This window comes from Brachyistius frenatus, unplaced genomic scaffold (genome assembly GCF_029030835.1).
Source record: "Brachyistius frenatus isolate BFR_SWC_R1_liver_20210118 unplaced genomic scaffold, ASM2903083v1 Contig_75, whole genome shotgun sequence".
NCBI classification, from domain to species: domain Eukaryota; kingdom Metazoa; phylum Chordata; class Actinopteri; family Embiotocidae; genus Brachyistius; species Brachyistius frenatus.
The window spans coordinates 477,501-499,294 of record NW_027210674.1 but is presented as its reverse complement, the minus strand read 5'-3'; the positions used below and the strand labels follow the sequence as shown (position 1 = coordinate 499,294).

Below are 21,794 nucleotides of genomic sequence, written 5' to 3'. Positions count from 1 at the left end.
GCTCTCTTGGCTGGCACCAAACTGAGACTTGTCCCAATGCCAGGCAAACACAGGTTTCCTCCAGAGCGAGGGTGTGTGTGTGTGTGTGTGTGTGTGTGTGTGTGTGTGTGTGTGTGTGTGTGTGTGTGTGTGTGTGTGTGTGTGTGTGTGTGTGTGTGTGTGTGTGTGTGTGTGTGTGTGTGTGTGTGAGAGAGAAATGCTGCTCCGTTCTGTTCCCAGCAGGCTCCGTATCTTCAGCTGGCCTCACAGCAGTGTCAGACTGAGATAGTGGGCCGTCTGTGTGGACGTTAACCAGTGAGAGTCGACCTGTAGAGAGCATCCAGGCACCGACAGGTACGGGAGGCAGCCCCCACCCCCTCAGCATTAAAACTATCACTAGTCAGCAGAGACACCTGATTATGGAGAAGGATGACATCATGGCCAGCTCACAAGGTTATAATGCTCCCCAGGGAAGTTTTTAGGATTACTTAAAAAACTCCTTGAAGTTTGAAAAACATTATAAATATACTTTCTTCTTCATAAAACACACAGCAAAGTTGATTTTTCTTTGAAGTCCGACTCCTGCCTTGTTTCCGTCCACGTGAGCAGCGTTCCTCCGTCCTGCCTTTGCTGGCACATCGCTGTGTTTGTAGACACGCCTGTTGATCAGTGGAATCGTGGGACGCCATTGGTCGGACTGTGTGTCATCTCATCCGTGCACAAGATGAACAAAACCTAGAACCTGTCATAGAAAAAGTCCTCATAACTCCACAGGGTGCCTTTAAGATTTGCTCAGTAACGATCTGTGAAGTGAAGGACGAGAACAACTATTTGAAATTACTACACAGAAAATGTGCTGTACAATGTATTTAAATAATAAATGCTTTTCTTTTATTAAAAGGTAACTTTCCTTATGACCCTAATTTTTTTTATCTAGTTAATGAACAACTGAACTGAACTTGATTTGACTAAATTCAATTAAATTTTATTCAATTTTATTTTATTTATTTAGTGCCAAATAACAACAAGTTATCTCAAGGGACAAAACGTAGTCTAGTTGGAACAAAATATCAACACAACATTATAGAGACTTGACTTGACTTAACTTTTTGTTTGCTCAAGTTAAATTCTTCTTTTTGTGATTAATGTTTCTGCTCTGTGTTGAAATAAAGCAGACTGGTGCAAAAAAAAAGAACAACAACCTGGTGTTGATGTTTTTATCTTTCCAGGAATGTGAACCGTGTTTTCAGAGCTCGTTGGATGTGATCCGGTGTTTCAGAGCTGTAACTTACATTTTCACCACGTAGAGAGTGAATGTAGAGCGAGGATTAGAAACACCTGTTGTGGACAGGCCGTAGATTGACAGCCCGACCCCTGGGCCTCCCCTCACACCAATTTCCTCATAGCAACACACACACACACACACACACACACACACACACACACACACACACACACACACACACACACACACACACACACACACACACACACACACACACACACACACACACACACACACAGAGGCACGTAGGAGGAGAAATTCTCATCGAGATGTCCGGAGGAATGTGTGACGGCTGCTGCTGGTTGTCATGAATGTTTATAAGGTTTATTTTAACTCCCACACAGCGCAGCTCCTCGGTCACACCGAGGCTCCGGAGCTGTAACACAGACACACAATCTCTTCACTTCCAGGTTCAACATTTGTACCAAGCATGGAAAAAATTAAAACCTGTTGTACTATGTCGTGTCTCCATTTGACTGATTCAGCTCCAAGTAAATAACTTTTCATTTTCAGCGGGCTGCGTTGACCTCTCTGTGACCTCTGCTGCTTGGTTTCTAGATTCAGGCTGCAGCCGGGGCCTCTCGTCAGGTCTCCTCTTTGGGGTCCCTGCAGACAGCAGAGCCTCTAACCTGCAGCGCTGCTCGGAGATAATCCTCCTCCTCCCACTGGATGTTGTCTCAACACTGGACCGGCTCTTGATCAAGTAGTGGCAGTCGAGGTCGCGGCGGGGTGGGGGGGTAATGAGACCCTCCTTCCCTTCGGTCACTAACCTCTACGAGGCTCTCAGGAAGCTTGGGGATCTGTTTTTTTCTTGGAGCTTTAAACCATGACAAGAGAAACGGGAAAAATGACCAAAGTTCACCTCATTACCACAGAAATGACAACAAAAAGGGCTTTTTTTTTTTTTTTTAAAGTGACCCACATCAACACAATTAGTTCTTGTTTTAATTCCCATTTTGAGTCTTTTCATGTCAGGAAGTGATAAGAGCTTTTTTTGCAGTCACATTATTCAGGACAGACAGAAGCCAACTGATTAACTTGCCTTTATTTTCCAGCTCCAGTTTATGAATTGCTGCTCTGTTGTGGAGCGACGCTGCTGCTTCCTGCTCGCTGTTACTCATTTCCTGTTTCTCCTCCCTGCAGTCCTGGCCGCCACCGCCGTTGGCCAGGAGCCCAACCACAGCCACGGCTGCGCCCACGGCAGCTGTTACCCAGCAACCGGGGACCTGCTGGTCGGAAGAGAGAAGAACCTGAAGGCCTCGTCCACGTGCGGGATGAGACGGAAAGAGCCGTACTGCATCGTCAGTCACCTGCAGGTGAGTGTGTGCGTTGAGCACGTCGGCGGCTCTCGATGACCTTTGACCTTGTTGCGCTGACCTTTTCCCTGTCCGGCTGAAGGATGAGAAGAAGTGTTTCGACTGTGACTCCCGGCGGCCGTACGATCCGGTCTACAACACCATCAACCACCGGGTAGAGAACGTCATCACCACCTTCAAACCTCACCGCAAGAAGTCCTGGTGGCAGTCGGAGAACGGTGAGGAGACTCCGTCAGTTATAAGTTATAACTTTAACAGAGAGCATCTCATTAACTTACATGGTTCACAGGCAACTCTGCAAGAAAAACACACCAATTTTTCATTCTGAATTGGCTTTAAGCAGGAAGTATGCAGACAACTTTGCTGTCCAGTTGAAGTTGGGTGGTTTTATAAGTCAGTATCTGCTCACAGGCAGATGGAGTGTGTACAGGATGTTTTTAATTTATAAATTCACTGGTGTTTTTTAGAATAAATAAAAAGGTTTTTAGATTTTGCTGGCAGCATGAGTCCAGGAATGGAAACGTTGGTCAGTCGGTCCACTTCTGATCCAGACTTAAATATCTATAGACGTTTAATGGTGTTTTTTTATATTCTTCACTTTTCCTGTAATGTCACCAGCAGCTTGATATTTTTGATTGTAGTGAAATCTTGACGCAATTTGTAAAGTGTCATGACGCCTCCTCTCTCACCACATTAATATTGTTTTGTGTAAACAAAGCATTCGTGTTTCCCTCATCACACATTGTAACTTTGAATCTTTTATGATCTCTCATCTAAATCAGTTTTCAATCTGTACTTTGGTAATAACCTGATGTTAGAGTGGATGCAGAGTCATATAGTTTAATTCCAGTATTCTTTATTAGACACAGTAAATATTATTCTAAGAGTTGATTTCACAACTAAATTAAAATATTTAAAAACAGATTTTTAAGGCCACAGATTTACACTAAACTTGAACCTATTTGAGTATTTGCTTTAAGATGTTTGAGGTTTTGATTCGGAGTTGATTTTCTGACAACATTACTGTGGTCTCTACTTAGATTTATTGCAGCGTGATCGAGGGTAGAAAATAAAAAGAAGAAAAAGATGAGGTCGTGGATCTCCTAATGCAGAAATGTTTCAATTTGCAGCAGTTAAAATCATGGAAAAATAAAAATCCTGAAAGGTTTTTATAACCACAAAAAGTCAGAAGCTGGGAGCTGCAGAGAAGTTTAAAAGATCCTCTGACCAGCACCAGATGGGCTTAATAACAGAGTCGGGCCTGCTGCGGCATCGACAGAGAGGGAACGAGGGAGAAGAAAGTCCTGATGGAACGATAACAGTGAGGAGATGGAGTCATGCACAGTAATGACACGCATTTAAACTGATGTGTTTCCAGGTGCACGTGAATCAGTGCAGTAAGTAACAGTGAAGAAACGCTGCTTGTAACAGAGCGCTGTTGATGTGCAGCATCGACCCAGAATAGAGCAGAGAAACAGAAGAAGAAGAAGAAGAAGAAGAAGAAGGGGGCAGGATGTCGAGGGTCTATTTTTACCCTCCTGGGCATCTGTGTGGCATTTGTGTGGTGAGAGTGGCCGCGGGCACAGTGGGTCTGTTTCATACCCGTCACAGTGGTCTGATTGTGGTCACTTCTTAATTCGTTAGGGGGGTCAGCCAATCAGGAGTGTGCTGCGGACACGTTCTAGCTGGGTCTCAGCCTTCCTCCTCTTTCTTTTACATCCTCTTCCTTCCTCTTCCTCGTCTGCTGTTGATTTGTGATTTATTAGTCAAGTGTTTGTACGTATGTCCAGCTGTAGATCTTCTTCTAGGAGAGATTGTCCAGATGAATAACTGAACTTTTACGAAACCTTTAGCACTTTCTTAACTTTACCTGCTGTAAATCTCTGGCTACTAAAATCACATAGAGACTTTTTACTATGTTTCAAAACCCTTAAAAAATACCTGAGATGAATTATTATCAACATTCACTTTACTTTGGGTTAACACATTGAATATAAAAGTTCAGGAAACCCCACAGACTGTATATGAAAGTGGACGCAGGACCTGGCTGAAAAATGGTTCCGATGCAGAAGTGTCTTCAGCTGCAATACCAGCGAGTGCCACTAGAGGTCGGCTCCAAAAAGCCTCCGGCTCCATAGACTCCCATTCAACTTCTCTCATCAAATCCAAAGTGAATAAAATGTGTCCATCAGTTATCTCGGTGTTGTTAGCTAAAGTCACTCCTTCTTCTTAGTTTTCTGGAGGTCCATCTGAAAATAATCCCTCATTCATTAGAAAAGAAGATTCAAGAAGACCTGGTTTTGGGGGCGTGTCTGTTTGATTGACAGGCCTGCGGTGCAGTCAGGTTACAGCTATCGGTGGGCGGGACGTAGTATCGTCAGGTTTCCGATCAGATCGGTCAGATCCACCTCTGGCTCCTCCCCCAGCTCGTCCAAATATGGTCACTTCCTGCTCCAAACCGCTCCGAACTAGTAAAGATGGTGACGGACAGAATCTGAACTGGAGGATTCATAACGGATGTTCTTTTGTTTGTTTGTTTTTGTTTTTTGGCTCCCAAAAAGTTTTTCTTAAAGGTTCAATAACATTCTCTAAATATTCTAAAAATAGTTTATTAATATTGTTAAAATATTTTTCAGAACATTGTCAGAACATAATTCACAAAATGTTGTCAGAAGCAAGTTTTTCATGTTCACAGAATGTTTTAATTTCGGAGGAGGATTACGTGCTTTAAAAACATCTTACAAATGTTTTTTAATAAAATCCATCAAATTAATATTCTAGAAAACGTTATCCGACCCACAAAACAACGTTCCTAAAACTCTGCATCATTTCGAGCTGGACAATATGACTGTCTGTCACAAGTTGTAGCCTACAAAATGTAAAAGGGTCTTTTTGCTCTGGGGTTGTAAAATGGTCTTATTTAGACAGTAGTAAGCTCTGAGCTAACACCAAAGTGAAATAAGCAGCTAGTTTTAAGCAGATCTTATAGACCAGTTTTTCATTACTTCAGTAGCTGAGGGCGATGTATGTGTAGCAGGTTTATTTTAGGAACAAATTCATCTTCAGTCCTTCACACAAGAGTAAGAGTAAACAACTACAAAGCCACCAAAGGTGCTGGAGAGAGTGTGGCTGGTTAGACGTAGATCACTCACATGCGTTTTGGTAATGTCATAAAAAAATGGTGTTTTGGGACAAATATTATAATATAAAATCCCATTGAGCTGTAAAACACTTCATCTCTGTAATTTCACTGAAGAAAACATCACTGGAAACGACAGATATTTGATGAAAACACTCTTAGTAGCTTGCAAAAAAGCAAAATATCAATAGATCACAATTGTACACAGCAAGTTTCTGGAGTGAAATATCCTGGAGTTCAACAAAGTTTGATTTTGGGAGTTTATTTCCTAAGTTAGACTCCAGCTTGTGTTCAGTGTTCCTCTTTGCTGGGTAATATTCTGGTGTTCATTCAAAACCAGAAGTGTACAAGGGAGGAACGTAACATATAAACCGATCACAGCGGCACTAAAACATCGCTTCGTCTCCAACTTGTTCCACAAAGGTTTCGTGCAGCATTAATTGTTGCTCACTGAATCTAATCACACTGCATACCATTATGAAATATAAGTTTGTGATGAATATGATGTTATGTTGTTGTCAGTCTTACATAAAACCTTTATAGTGTGATGACATTTTAACTCCATGAATGTCAAACAATAAACACTTTTAAGTGTTGACTGTTAACATTGTGAGATTTTCACATTCAAACAACTGAAGGTTAAAGTAAATTTACGCTTCATGGGAGTCGAGTTTTAACTCCCAAAGAGTTCAAGTTCAACTCCTGAAAAGTGTTAAAAATCAACTCCAAGAAAAGAGTTTCTTTCACTCTGCTGAGAATGAATTGGATGGTCTCATGTAACAAAGCAGAAAGAGTTGATTTGAACTCAGAGAGTTTATTCCAAAGATGTAAATTTGCTGTGTGGAAGAAATCTACACAACGGAAAAACTGACTCGTATGATGAGATTACAAAAACCACAACTGGACGAGAAGTGAAGAAAACGGACAGAATTCAACGTTTGAATGGAATTGTAGAAAATATGCAGAGCTGCTGTACGACAGAAGAGAGGACACATATTTCTCAGGTTGTTTAAGAGTTATGTGCTAAGTTTGTGGAAAAGTTATTGTGTTGTTTTGAAAGAAAGAAAACCGCAGAATAATCAGAACACCACACATGTTTGACGTATACGACCAAATCTTAACGATTAACGTGTTAGAAAACCGTTAAATAGCTGCATTGAACAACAACTGCAGTTGGATTTGGAGTCGTGTCTCTAGTTAACTGACCAACACTCAGTAATCCTGAAACACAATGCTCCACTGAGTTCACCAGTCAGTGGACGTGTGTCACTTTGGTGCTGGGAATGTAGAATATGTGGAGTTTTTGGATTTCTCCCTCCTGCTTCCTGAAACAGTGAAGTAGGAGGGACGTGAAACTACAATGAGCTGAGAACGCTGAAAGGGGACCAGCAAAGTCAGCTGTTCATCTGTGGGCTCTTTACCTGCAGCAACATAATTCATATTCCACATCGTGAATTTGAGCCATCGTTAATATAGGATTATTGATTAGTGCAGCTTTAATACCGTAAACTATATAAGTTACACTGCTTTCTCATTTGCTTTTTAATGCTCTCCGAGCCGGCTCTGGTCTTCTGCTACACACCTCAGTAACGACGTGACATCAAACACTCGCTGTCATTATCTGTGAAATATGGACGTGTGCTGACACATGGTTTTGTATAATATATATATATAATATATATATGGTGTGTGTGTATGAGGGAGCTGCTCTGTGGTTCGTCTTCAAATCATCACTTGTATGGAGCAGTCTGAGTCTGCAGGAATCCTCTTGGCTTTGTGCTGCACATGTAACACGAGCCTCGGAGAACAGGAGTCCTCGGAGCAGCGAGCTCTTCAGCGTGTTCGCTGCTCTGCAGCTCAGGAAGTGTGTGGGCTCTCCTCACACGCTCTCCACATCATCCTGCCAAGACTCAGTGGGTTTTCCTGTCAAGAGGCCTTTACTACTTCACTCTGAGCCATCCATCTGTCAGAAAGGGATGATATAGACGGAAAAGAGAGCCGGCAGCTCATGAATCAGCAGCACTAAACTCGCTGACAGGGATCGTTTGGAAAGGAAAATGATTGGCTTTGGGTAAACTCAACACGTCTCTCCATCGTTCTCTCTCCTCCAGGAAAGTCGGATGTCTTCGTCCATCTGGATCTGGAGGCCGAGTTTCATTTCACTCACCTGATAATGACGTTCAAGGTCAGATGAAAGCACTCGACCTTCATCCACTTGCAGCTCAACACCATAAACTTTTCAACAAAATGTGGACGTGTTTTTTCTCTGGCAGACGTTCCGCCCGGCGGCCATGCTGATCGAACGCTCGGCAGATTTCGGTCGTACCTGGAAGGTTTATCGCTACTTCTCCCACGACTGTGCTGTTGCCTTCCCCGGCGTCTCCCAGGGTCCTCTGAGAAACATTAACGATGTCATCTGCGAGTCGCGCTATTCGGACATCGAGCCGTCGACGGAGGGAGAGGTGAGTCGCACGAGATGAACAACTTCTGTTTTAATAATTACAAATCTGACACCAATTGTTGATTTAATGGTTTTTGATGGGGACGTAAGTTGTTTGCTTTCTTTGTGACCACATTTTTACATACAGAGGTTGTTCTAGTCACAAATACTGCACGCTTACAGCCTAAATTCAAGGTACAGTTTTAGGAGATGTGTTACCTGCTTTCTTGCCGAGAGTTTGACTAGAAGATGGACACAACTCCCGGCTGTCAGTTTGTTGCTTTTCTTCATCAATAAGTCAAATTGAGACACGAGGTGGGAAGATTTACATTTTCTTTGGACAAAACATGTATTGAGTGTTTTATCAATACTCTGTTGGGATATTTTTTTAAACAGTCCCTCCAGGAAATTAACAACAATAACTCCTCATTTACAATCAGAAAGACTCCTGTTTTCATCACCAAATAAAACTCTGGAGGAAACAGGAACAAGAGGAGAAACAGGAAGTGACGGGGTTTATGGGAAATGTGTTCTTCACATTAAACTGATGTGATTAAATGTTTGTGATCAAAGGAAGTGAGTCCATATTACTGGATGTTAAATGAGTTTTGTCCACACGTCCAGTTGTCAGAGACGTCTCTTTGTTGGTTTCATCCAGCAGGTCTATGTGTTGAATGAACATGAATTAAACAGCATCTAAAGCTCTTATTTTGACAGCTGATGTAGTCCTTGTTTCTATATTCCAGTCACAGACGGTCTGTTCTGGAAACATACGCAGCTTTTAGGACCTTTTAGGAGCCTTTAGGAGCTTTGATCTCCAAGGTCCTCTAAGTTTAATAAATACATAAATAAAAGGTTAAAACTAAAATATTTCTGTGATGTGTAGAAGGATTATTATCACAGGAACTGATTACATATTTATTCTTTTGAGGTAATTCTTTTAAAAAGAAATCAATTTTTTTTCTCAAATTGCAATTTTTTGTAATTCCTGCAATTTTATGCAAAAAAATTTAGTACTTTACAAATTACTTTGCAATTTTTTGAGGAAATCCACAGTGAAATCAAACATTTTTTTTTATCACAACAATCACAAAAATTGATTAAAGCCTTGAATGAAGTAGCATGTTACAAGTCCTTTAACCTAACAACACTACAGATCTTTTAATACAACTTGCATTTGAAAGCAACTTTAAGTACCAACAGAAAAGACAGAGCCTGAAGAACAAACAAAAAAAAACATTTTCTGTCTTCATATCACAACATGTGTCTCCTGCTGCATAAGTTGTTACTTTTATTTATTAACATTTCAAGTCAAATATGTAATGTGTCTCTCTAATATGTGTTTCCTGGTCTAGGTTATCTACAGAGTGTTGGATCCCGCCATCAGGATCGAGGATCCGTACAGCCCCAACATCCAGAGTAGGTCACGCTCACATTATTAACAGCAGGCTGCTGAAAGTCCTGTTGCACTAACACAACAATGTAGGACAGGTGTCTTTTCATTGTTATTAAATACCAAAACACATCAACTCATCGAGAACTTTACAAGTGCTGTGTGAGAGTTTTACCGTGCAGCTGATTTCAGGGGTTAGAAAAGATTTAAAGCTCTTAAGTATGTTGATGCCCGGTTACAAAAATATGATTTTATTGCAATCATATCCTGAAACACATGATACTTAAATGCAATAAACAGAAGAATAAAACAGGAAATCCACCACAAACATCACAGGGATAAAAGGAGAGAAATTCTTTTCTTTTTCTTTTCGAGTTTACAGTGAACCCTCGCTATAACGCGGTTCACCTTTCACGGTCTCGCTGCTTCACGGATTTGCATCATGCATTGAAATCACATTACGACTATATGTAACGTAGATATATTTAATGTCCAGTTCTATCTATTTCAATTGTAAAATAAAGGTTACTACTTCACGGATTTCGCCTATCACGGTTTCTATTTGGAACGTAACCCCCGCGGAAAACGAGGGTTCACTGTATTCCCATTTGTCGCAATAAATCAAACTCCAGCAGACATAATTGCTGCTGATGTGGATCTGTGACACATTGCAGCCGGTAAAAGCCAGTCTCTCTGTCTCTGTCTCTGTCTCTGGGGTGTGAAACGCAGCCCTGCTGTGTGGAGGACATGGTGAGATGTGGAAAGCAGCTGTTTCTCTCCCACACAGCCTTCGCTGTCCTGTTCCTTAGTGTTTGGACTGGCAGGACATGAGAGCTTTTCCCAGAAACACTCAGTCAGTTTTCCAGCGCAGCACAGAGGGTTTCTTCTTCTGTTGTTGAATATCTAAATGGAACTGGTTCACATAATGACTTCTGACCTCCTCACAGCTGACAAATTCACATTTACTGTCTGCTGTTGTTAAGAAAGTTGATTAACATACAGCTCAGTTCTTCTCGGGTAGCTTTTCTCTCTCTCTATATCACTTTGGTGATAACTTTGCCCTGAGGTTAGCCTGCCAGGCAAACTTCCTCTCAGTGCATATTCTACCATCTTGATTGGTAGACCTTAACTCCAATAACAGATGAAGACCACCCTGATGACCTTTTATCAGAAGTTTTGTACTGGTTTAAATACTGATGAACTGTTGGAATAATGCGCTTTATTATGAAAGAATGAAACTCCCCAAATCTAAATCTCTGATAAAGTTAATAAGTTGATCTTTGTCTTTGTGGAATTAATTTTTTTAAAGAAGAAAAAGCTTTAATTTCCCCTCTTAGAGAAACTTTAAAAGTCTCCCGAAGAAGAGGTGGCGATTAAATGACTTTTTGGTAAGTTATGACTCATCAATAATTGTTTATCAAAACACAAAAGCATTGATCGTGTGTCCTGCAAAGGTGGAAATGAATCAGCCTGTACACCTGGGAATGAGCAGAGCAAACAGTGGAGATTCCCCTCTGAAATCTGGATGATTACATGTGTATTTTCATGTGAAACTCATTGTGTTATATGTGAAACCCACGAGATTACATTTGAGAAACCGCCAAACCATGACAGAACAAGTGAAAACAAACATGTGATGCAAATCAATATTGAAAAAAAACCCCAACATTTAATGCAAATTTATTTACAAAACTGTCTTAAAATCGGATGCCCCAAAAATCTAATTGATTGGGTAGAAGATGTCCTCTGGGAGAAAAATTCTTTGAGAATTTAAAACAACTTACTGCTTAGTTTGGTGTGTGTGTGTGTGTGGGGGGGGGGGGGTGCATTTTATATAAACACACTGACTTCAGTGCACCGAAACAATAAACTTCATTGCTAATGTAATCATTATAAATATCTTCTAAAAAAAACAGCGTCGGTGTGGTGGAGCTGACGGGATCAGACACAGCTTCTGTTACTGCAGCCGAGTGGAGGAAAGTAAATCCATCTTATTGGAACAAACTGCAGCAGCTTTTAAAATCACAAGGACGTTTTTACAGGCCGGTTACGACTGAGGGACTCTCTTCTGTTGTTTTTTTTATGAAGTTTACTTTGTAAAAAGGATTTGGTGCAATCTGCAGCTGTTCTGGTACTAAATTATAAATGTTCATCATCATTATAATTATAATCTTAATGTGGATGTTCCTGGTTTTAATACTGTATCATTTCCTGCCTGATTTACTAATGCAAAGAGTAGACTTGCTTTATAATAAAGTGTATTTAAAGTTGAGAAGGTCCGTGGCCTCGTCAAGTGTGTTGCTATAAACTGTCGTACGTGCTCTTTAGTGTGTGTGTGTGTGTATTTGTGTGTCGAGTGCTGCCGTAAAACAGCTGGACTGTAGCAGTTTGAGAAGATAAAGAGGCAGGATGAGGGAGGAACCGTGTCCACTCCACGCTCCGTTAACGTCCATCACTTCTGGAGTTTTAATGAGTCACCTTGTAAAGTTGTTTCAGTGGGAAAGTCCCACAAAGAAGGAGCTTGGTACTAAAACCTACTCTGACTCTGGAAGTTGAAATGAAAATGTTTCATATTTGAATGTATGAATGAGACATTTGAACGTGTCACAATCGCTACAACACGTTTCTTGGAGCCTTTCATCCTTTTCTCAAAATAAGTACAAAAAAACTATTTTTAAACTACATTCACAAAACATCCGACTCATCCTGAAAAATCAAAACGGTTTCATCTGTTCTCAAAACCAAACTATGATGTGTGATTATTCTCCAAAAACACCGCTGAGCCGTCATCACACAACGTTCAGAGCAGGTAGCTGCAGAACAGATGTTGGTTTACAACACAGTGAACGCGTTTTGAATTTCAAAACAAAACATTTCATAAGTGGATGGATGCTGGATTCAGCATTTACATACAGTAAAAGTAAAGTTTTGGAAAAGGACAGAGGAAGGCTAACTGTTGATTCCCTCTAAACGTTCAACGACTCCGCTGTATTTCAGGCCGTCTGATGGTGTTGTTTTAAAGGAACATGTCCACTATGAGGACCTCCTGCTGTTTGTCCCTCCATCCTCACATGGAAGTCTATCATTTTTACAAAAATCTACGTGCAGTACCGTACAAACAAAATGTCCAAAAAAATAGTCAATAAAATCTGCAAATTGTGTCTAACTCGGTGGAAATTGTTTATGTTTTTGCCAAAAGAGTTTGTGATTCAATAAATGGGTTCATGTCACTGAGTGTTTGGTTCAGAGAATGAAGTTCAGTGTTTTAGCGATTCAGATAAAACTGATATTCTCCTTTGTCGCTGTGATGCTCCGCCGGCCGACTTCAGACAACTTCACAATTTCCCAACTGCTGTCATTCATCCACCAAACGAGCACCAGCGTATCTCAAACGTGAAGTTTGTTCCGAGTACCTTCTTCCGTCTCATCCCTACTGACTCTCTTCGTGTCTTCTTCCCATCAGACCAGCTGAAGATCACTAACCTGCGGGTGAACTTCACCAAACTTCATACGCTGGGCGACAACCTGCTGGACCCCAGAGCTGAAATCAAAGAGAAGTACTACTACGCCATATATGAGCTGGTGGTGCGAGGGAACTGCTTCTGCTACGGCCACGCCTCCGAGTGCGCCCCCATCGACGGCATCAGGGACGATATCGAAGGAATGGCGAGTGACGAGGAGACAGAACATCATTTTCCTCACTGATTATATCTCTAACTTTGTACCATGCAGACTTCTCTAACCTCTCCTCCCTCTCTTCTCTCTTTCAGGTTCATGGCAGGTGTGTGTGCAACCACAACACCAAAGGATTGAACTGCGAGCAATGTGACGACTTCCACAACGACCTGCCGTGGAGGCCCGCCGAGGGACGCAACACCAACGCCTGCAAGAGTGAGGACCCAAAACAGTGCAACTTTTATCCAAAGATATTATCCAAAAAGTATAAATGTATGCGGACACTTTTAAATTAATTAATTGTCAGGAGATTAATGGAGCAATCAATCAGCATCCCTCAGTGATGTCATCAACCATCAGTGATGTCGTTATGAATCCTCCAGTTCAGATTCTGTCCGTCACCATCTTTGCTAGTTCGGAGCGGTTCGGAACAGGAAGTGACCATATTTGGATGAGCTGGGGGAGGAGCCAGAGGTGGATCTGACTGATCTGATGGACCTCCAGAAAACTAATAAGAAGGAGTGACTTTAGCTAACAACACCGAGATAACTGATGGACACATTTTATTGACCGAGAACTTAGTCAACAAATCTTTCTCTAGTTTTTTCTCAACCTCTAGTGGCACTCGGTGGAATTGCAGCTGAAGACACTTCTGCATCGGCCTCAATTTTCAGACCTGGAAGCTACGAACGCTTTTATATCCAGTCTGTGGTATCGACAGAGCACAGTTAATGACTCATCATCTTAAAGTACACGTGTGTTTGTTTTGTCCTCCCAGAGTGTAACTGTAACAGCCACTCCGCCGCGTGCCATTTCGACATGGCCGTGCACCTGGCCACGGGGAACATCAGCGGAGGAGTGTGTGACGACTGTCTGCACAACACCATGGGACGCAACTGTGAGATGTGCAAACCGTTCTACTACAAAGACCCCAACAGGGACATCAGGGACCCCCGAGTGTGCGTCGGTGAGTGTATCTGTAATAACTTTAGCAGCCATGTTACTGAAGAAGCTGCTTAAAGGAATAGTTTGAAATATGAATATCTACTGTGTCACCTGTTAGATTATTTCAGCACAAAGACAGGAACACTGTAAACATGATAAGTTACCAGAACTCAAAAAGTTTAAGTTGATGAACTTTAAAGTTCATCAACTTAAACATATTGATTTCATCCTCCATGAACGCTCTGATTACAGTTTCATTAAAGTTTTTATTAAGGGAACTTAAATATTTTCAGTTACCAGGATTTCAAGTTTTCCGAACTTAAAAAAAAAAAAAGTACACACGCACTTTCTTTTCTGTTAACTCAAGTCAACATTTCTTAGATAAGATAAGACTTTAATAGTTAAACAGCTTAAGAATACAGGTAGGAAAGATAAATACACAGAAAAAAAGAAAAAAAATACAAATACGCATCCAAACAAAATAAAATAGAATAGAATACAAATATTTTTTTTCAAATAATTTAAAGATAAATAAAAACCAATGTATAAATACACAAAGAAACAAGCTGTATACACAACATAAATAAATACACCAAATGTAAAGAAAACAGATAATTATTGCACGTAGATGTTAAAAAATATATTATTAACTGTATATTTCTTATGATATATTATATATTGATTGTTATTTATTAGTCTTTGCAGTCATTTTTTAATTACACATAAGTCAAACACTTTCACTTATTACTGCTCAAAACCATGTGAGTCAAAACTTAAAATCTTTGCAGCAACTCATTGCTTCAATTAACTGAAGACATTAAGGTTTGCCGACCAATCAGTGAAGTCAAGGGTTAATTTCTCGATGTGATCACAACAATAACAAACTACGTAATGAGGGCAACTATGAAGGAACTGAAGCCGAAGTCTGCAACGTCTGCTGTGCTCATGTAGCGACGTGGCGTTGCATTCAGGGTCTCTGTTGTTTACCGCTTCGGGAGTTTCGGTGCACAGCACGCAGTACATAGTGGTCAATGCTGATTGGTTTAAAGACCGCTCCAGTAGTTTCAAGAGCAGCTCAGGTACCTCCAATTAGGATGCAACGACTGCAAACAATCCACAAACACATCTTACTTGTGTAAATTACACTGATTTATGATAAAGTTACAAATCGGTTCATTAATTTAATTATATGTGAAAAAGAGGCTCATTTATTTGTTGCTCAGTGTTTTTGAAACGTGTGACTGAATCTCAGTAGTTCAATTATTGTCAGATGTTTGTTGGCTTGTAACCAACTCTGTGTGGACCTCTGTCATGGTACGGATGTTAAGAATCACAGGACCCTATAACGTTCACAAAAAAATACATACAGTACAAAACCATACAAACTGGAGTAAGTGGAGATATTTATAACCGTCTGATGCATTGAAACCCGCCTCCTGCCTGTCTGTCCTCCTCCAGCTTGTGACTGCGACCCGGACGGATCTCAGAACGGAGGGATGTGCGACAGCCACACCGACCCGTCCCTCGGCATGATGGGAGGTCAGTGCCGCTGCAAGGCTAACGTGGAGGGGCCGCGCTGCGACAAGTGTAAGACGGGCTTCTTCGGGCTGAGTGCAGACAACCATCAGGGCTGCCAGCGTGAGTACCAACTGTGTCTCCGCCAAGCTGATCAGCTCTCCTCCTCCTCAGAGAGGCTGTCACTAATTATTTATCTTTAACCCCCCCCCCCCCCCTTCTTCAGCTTGCCGGTGCGACCACAGAGGCACAGTTTCAGGTAACTCCCAGTGTGACCCAGTCAGCGGAGACTGCTTCTGCAAGCGTCTGGTCACCGGACGCAGCTGCGACCAGTGTCTGGTAAGACGCCACATATCTCCATCTTTCATCCTTACACACTTTCTGCTCCTGGAAATCAGCCCGAGTGATGCTAATATGATAGTGAGCAGAATATCTTCACGTATACGTTCTGATTCTTCTTGGGTGACACAGATGGGACTGGAACCACTGACTTGGTTGCTATGGGCAACCTGTCCACCCTTAGTCCACAGTTAATCTCTTTCTTTATAACCACCTCTGCCAGAATACCATCTTATATTTAAGCAATATTACACAAGAGGCTGTGCTTTAACGTCATTATTGGCACGACAGAGATGCCTCACCCTCTAGTGTAATATTGTGATTATACACAATATATTATTAGTTATTAGTTACCAACTAAATAAAACATGTAATCTAAATGTTTTCATATTTTGGAGCAATTCACTCTCAAAATATAAAACTTGGCAACACATGGGGTATGACTAACAACTGGAAAGCAATCAGTCGCGTCAGTAGACTCTTATGTAACGTATGCAATGTTTACTACTCCAGGAAGTAGTCAGACCCTTAGCAACCACCTAGCAACAGAGGATTTCTAGTCTCCAACTGAATAAATACAGAACATAGAAACACTAAACTGATCAGCTACTTCAGTCTGGTTGGAACAAAGATATCTGATGAACAAAGATATCTGATGAACAAAGATATCTGAAGAACAAAGATATCTGAGGAACAAAGATATCTGAGGAATAAAGATATCTGATGAACAAAGATATCTGATGAACAAAGATATCTAATGAACAAAGATATCTGATGGACAAAGATATCTGGTGAACAAAGATATCTGATGGACAAAGATATCCATGGACTCATGTATTTTTAACATTTTACCACCGTGTCATGTGTTCAAACCAAACCAGGATTGTCAGTGCCTGACTATCCTGGTGTTAGGTACTGGTGCTCCAAGGGGGGTGTGATGTCATGATGACTTGTTCCAAATGTACAGTTGACCAATCAGATCTCTGGGGGCGGAGCTACTCCTCCTCTCTGTCTTCCTCTCAGTCCTCCTCTCAGTCCTCCTCTCTGTCCTCCTCTCTGTCCTCCTCTCAGTCCTCCTCTCTGCCCTCCTCTCTGTCCTCCTCTCTGTCCTCCTCTCTGTCTTCCTCTCTGTCCTCCTCTCTGTCCTCCTCTCTGTCCTCCTCTCTGTCCAGCAGCCTGGTGATCAGCTTCCTGTTATAATTCCACCTCTTGTCTCAAACCTTCTCTGCCAGGAATAGTCTGTGCAGGAATGTGAGCTCCTGCCTGGGTCGGAGGACTAAATTTAGCCTGGAGGTTTGAGGCTCCTCTGGTCGGTGTGGCTTACAGCAGGCCTAAAATGGTCAGGCCTGGACCTGGTCCGAAAGGGGATCCTGTTGTCTGATAAACCGTGTGGAGCCTCGTTTTTAGAAACAATGACGTTAACTGGAAAAAATACATATTTTTAAACCATCTTACCGAAGAGAAAAAACACCTCACTGTCACCCTGGTGAAACTGTATTTAAATAAAAGGACAATTACCGTTAACTAGAATTATTAAGTTGTAGTTTACGTGTGTATATCTGTCCAAATTCATAAAGTTATGGAACTCAGAGTTACCTTGACCTTTGACCTCCAAAATCGAATCAGTTCATTGCTGATCCAAAGTGAACCTTTGTGACAAATTTGAAAGGTAGGAATCTTCCTCAAAGCCTTCCTGAAAATGTTGCTTTCACAGGCATGGGTTAATGTGAGGTGGCAGTGACTTTGACCTTTGACCTTTAAACACCAACACTTGTATCAGGTCCTGGAAAGTTTTTGCCAAATCTGACCAATTTTCCTCAAGACATTCTCGATATATTAAATTCAAACAAACGGGAGATGAGGGGAACGCGAGGTCACAGCGACTTTGAACTTTGACCACCAAACTCGAATCAGTTCATCTTTGAACGATTGTGCAACATTTGAAGAAATTCAATCCAGGCATTCGTGAGCTATCAGGTTCATGTGAATGAGTTGAATTGGGGTCAGAGTGATCTTGACCTTTGACCTTCAAACACCAAATTCCAATCAGTTCATCCTTGGTATCAAGTGTTTGTTTTTTTGCTAAGTGTGATCAAATTCCTTCGAAGCGTTTCAGAGATGTCACGACATCACAAGCTTGATCTGGATTAATACAAATACAGAAGAAAAGCAAACCGATTCTCGGAGAGCAGAGAGAGATAAAAGCAGCATAGAGATATAGAGACCATAAACTCTGGGTGGAGCCAGTGAACGCAGAGCAGAAACTGAGATACAGTAGGAAACTACCGGAGTCAAGGAAACTGCAAAAATGATGAGACATAAAGTTAGTGAGATGCAGTGATGGCTTATAGATGCATGGAGAGTGAAAGAGAGAGGAGGAGATCAGTGTATCATCGATGGTCCCTGATAATCATAATAATAACAACAATAATAATAATAATAAACTTTATTTGTATAGAACCTACAGCAGGAAAACTACATGCAGTGTTTTACGTATAAAGGAACATTTAAAAATATCAAAAAGAAATCAAATTCACAAGAACAGATAAAATGCATAAAATTAAACACAATTAAAAGTATTAACTATAAACTTAATTAAATAGAAAAGTAAGAAAAAAACTGAAAACTGAGTAAAGTGCAAAACACGAGACAAAACATAAAGATTAAAAAAAATCAAAGTCCTGTTTTCACTTTGTGGATTCAGCTTTTTTTTTTTAAAGAGTGAATTTAAAGGGCCGACGACGACCCGAAGCTGTGAATGTTGTTTTCTTAGATCAGAGATGTGCATGCGGTCTGTCTGACTCACACATCCACTGTCTCGTCCGTCTGTCAATCACCCCGTCCTCCGCCTGCAGCCCGAACACTGGGCGCTGAGCCACGACCTGAACGGCTGCCGAGGCTGCGAGTGCGACATCGGAGGAGCGCAGGACAACCAGTGAGTGGCGCTTTGATTATGTTTTCATCTTCAACACACATCATTTCAAATAGGGATTCCCATCCACAAAATAGAAGTGCACTCAGATTTATTGGCCTCTGTCAGAAGGAAATCATATGAATTCATCTTTGCCACATTTTACATCCATGCTGTAATTCAATTATGTAATTATTAGAGAAACGTAATGTCTATTTTTTGATGTGCTTTGCTTTTTAGCCACATTATGGTGATGCAAACGATGCAGATCTGTAGGTCTCCCATTTCAATTCAGACTGAAATATATCGAATCAATCCACATGTAGCTGCAAACATTCGTGTTCCCCAGAGGTTTATTCTGCATTTTGTATTTCTATAATAAAATGTTCTGTGAACAGAGTTACCTAACAGGGAAACATGGGACACTTGTCCTTTTCTAGGAAAGTATCATCGAACTGCATCATCAGGTCAAAAATAAAAAAATCATTTTCCCCAACTTAAGAATTTGTAATCAAAAACCTGCAAAACCAACATCATTCCCATCAGCTGTGGCTTTACCCAATAAACCATAATAATAATAATAATAACCATAATGTATGAACTGTGTCAGTGAAGTAACAACGTGTGTGTTGTTCGTAGCTGCTCCATGGACAGCGGTCAGTGCCGCTGCCGCAGTCACATGACCGGACGGCAGTGCACGCAGGTGGAGTCGGGATATTTCTTCACGGCTCTGGATCACCTGCTCTACGAGGCCGAGTCGGCCGCGATGGGACAGGTGAGGCTGCGTGAGTTCTCACAGCACCTTTTAATGAAGTGTGTCTGAGCGTGTCTGTGTTTCTCCTCAGGGCTGCACGGTGGAGACCCGGGAGCACCAGCCCGGCCGCCCCGCCTCCTGGACCGGCGTCGGGTTCGCCCGGGTGCCTGAGGGAGGAACCCTGGAGTTCCTCATCAGTGACGTACCCTACTCCATGGAGTACGACCTGCTGGTCCGCTACGAGTCTCAGGTCCGTGGGTTCGTTTATCGTGTTTACTGGACCTGAAGCCCTTAAATGAATCGGCGTGTTTCACCTTCGTACACTCTGGTTCTCTCCAGATGCCCCGGGACTGGGAGGAGGTCCGGATAACGGTGGTCCGGCCGGGTCTGATCCCGACCAGCAGCCCCTGTGGGAACACCATCCCGGACGATGACAGACTCATCATCTCCCTGGCAGCTGGAGCCAGGTGTGTGTCTCACACACACACACACACACACACACACACACACACACACACACACACACACACACACACACACACACACACACACACGCACGCGCGCGCACGCGCGCACACACACACACACACACACTCTTGCAGGTACACGTCGGTGCTGATGCGACTGTGTGCTGGCTGTGTTCGGTCCAGGTTCGTGGTTCCTCCTCAGCCTGTGTGTCTGGAGAGAGGCGTCACCTACACCCTGCGCTTCGACTTCAGGCGCTACCAGGACGCCAACAGCATCCTGAACGGAGCGGCCAACGCTCTCCTCCTCGTCGACTCTGTGAGACGGGTTTTTTCTTCGGGTCCTCTGAAACACGAGTCGGACTCACGAACAGTTTTTACTCCAACGATCTCCTTCTTCCTTTGCAGGTCGCTCTGATGCCGCGTCACTCCTCCTTGGAGATGTTCAGCGCCGGGGACCCGGCCTCCAACAACAGGAAGCAGACCTACGAGCGGTACCGCTGCCACGAGGGCGCCAAGAGCGTGACCCGCCCCCTGATGAGTGACACCTGCGCCAAGCTCATCACCAGCATGTCGGCCATCATAAACGACGGAGCGCTACGTGAGTGAAAAACACTTTCACCTCCGATCATGTTATTATTACATCTCACTTTTTACTTTGTTGATGTTTTTCTCCTCTGCATGAGCGTAAACTTGATATTGAAAGATAGTTATGTCTTATATTATTATCATGTCTTATATATATATATTGGTGCCCAAAGATGTATTCAAAGAAGTGATTCATGTGGAAGCTACAACGTAAACACACACACACACACACACACACACACACACACACACACACACACACACACACACACACACACACACACACACACGCACACACACACACAGAGAGCCTCTCCACCCCATCTCCATATCAATAGTGCAAATAAAACACAAGTAAAGTGTAAAATATGGGACCTTTAAATATAAAATCTACACTTAAAACAAACACATGAAGAAGAACACCAAGTTGAAGTAATGAAGACAGGAAGAGACAGAAAGACAAACGGGACTAAAAGACACTGACACTTTAGTGTTATTGTCATTGGCAAATTACATTTTGATAAAACATGATACAATTAAATTCCCACAGAGGAACAGTCAGTCTGGTTCAGAGGAATGTGTGATGTCATCAATAAACAGCGGCCATATTTTGTGAAAGGTTTTACGTGTTTCTAAAGCAGTATGTTATTTACAGTCGTTACAACTGGCACCTGGTCGTCTCATTAACATTTTTATATCATTTTGATGGTAATAAGAAGCAGTGGTTGCAGCTGGTGCAGTTTCCTGCAGTCAGATTTCAGGATCTACTGGAAAGAAAACTTGTGATGGAATATTTCATACTTTCTGCCTAAAACAATCAATACTCAGACAAAAACCAGGTGGAGTAAAAGAATGAGCCTTCAACTTCTGTGGCTCCACGAAACACAGGTTAAATCACAACTGGTGGGTATCTGACATGTTTACGATGAGTCATCAATAGTCATGTAGCTCATATACGTGCTGGCTGCTCTTCTCCGTCCTCCAGCCTGCAGCTGCGACCCTCAGGGCTCCGTCAGCTCCATGTGTGACGTCCGCGGGGGTCAGTGCCGCT

The 21,794-nt window shown here is 42.1% G+C and overlaps 1 protein-coding gene across 1 annotated transcript in view; it reads left to right on the top strand.

The window, feature by feature from the left end:
• The window catches only part of lamb2 (laminin, beta 2 (laminin S)), a 55,769-nt gene that overhangs the window by 15,902 nt on the left and 18,073 nt on the right, over positions 1-21,794 (top strand). The window contains exons 3-19 of the mRNA XM_069708357.1: positions 2,408-2,580; positions 2,663-2,798; positions 7,831-7,904; positions 7,993-8,181; positions 9,515-9,578; positions 13,016-13,218; positions 13,323-13,443; positions 14,006-14,194; positions 15,631-15,810; positions 15,914-16,026; positions 18,882-18,961; positions 19,577-19,712; positions 19,783-19,941; positions 20,031-20,158; positions 20,342-20,474; positions 20,564-20,756; positions 21,729-21,794. The exon at positions 21,729-21,794 is cut by the window's right edge and continues 78 nt beyond it. Of these exons, the coding sequence (XP_069564458.1) occupies positions 2,408-2,580; positions 2,663-2,798; positions 7,831-7,904; positions 7,993-8,181; positions 9,515-9,578; positions 13,016-13,218; positions 13,323-13,443; positions 14,006-14,194; positions 15,631-15,810; positions 15,914-16,026; positions 18,882-18,961; positions 19,577-19,712; positions 19,783-19,941; positions 20,031-20,158; positions 20,342-20,474; positions 20,564-20,756; positions 21,729-21,794 (2,337 nt within the window). The remainder of the gene's footprint in view (positions 1-2,407; positions 2,581-2,662; positions 2,799-7,830; positions 7,905-7,992; positions 8,182-9,514; positions 9,579-13,015; positions 13,219-13,322; positions 13,444-14,005; positions 14,195-15,630; positions 15,811-15,913; positions 16,027-18,881; positions 18,962-19,576; positions 19,713-19,782; positions 19,942-20,030; positions 20,159-20,341; positions 20,475-20,563; positions 20,757-21,728) is intronic.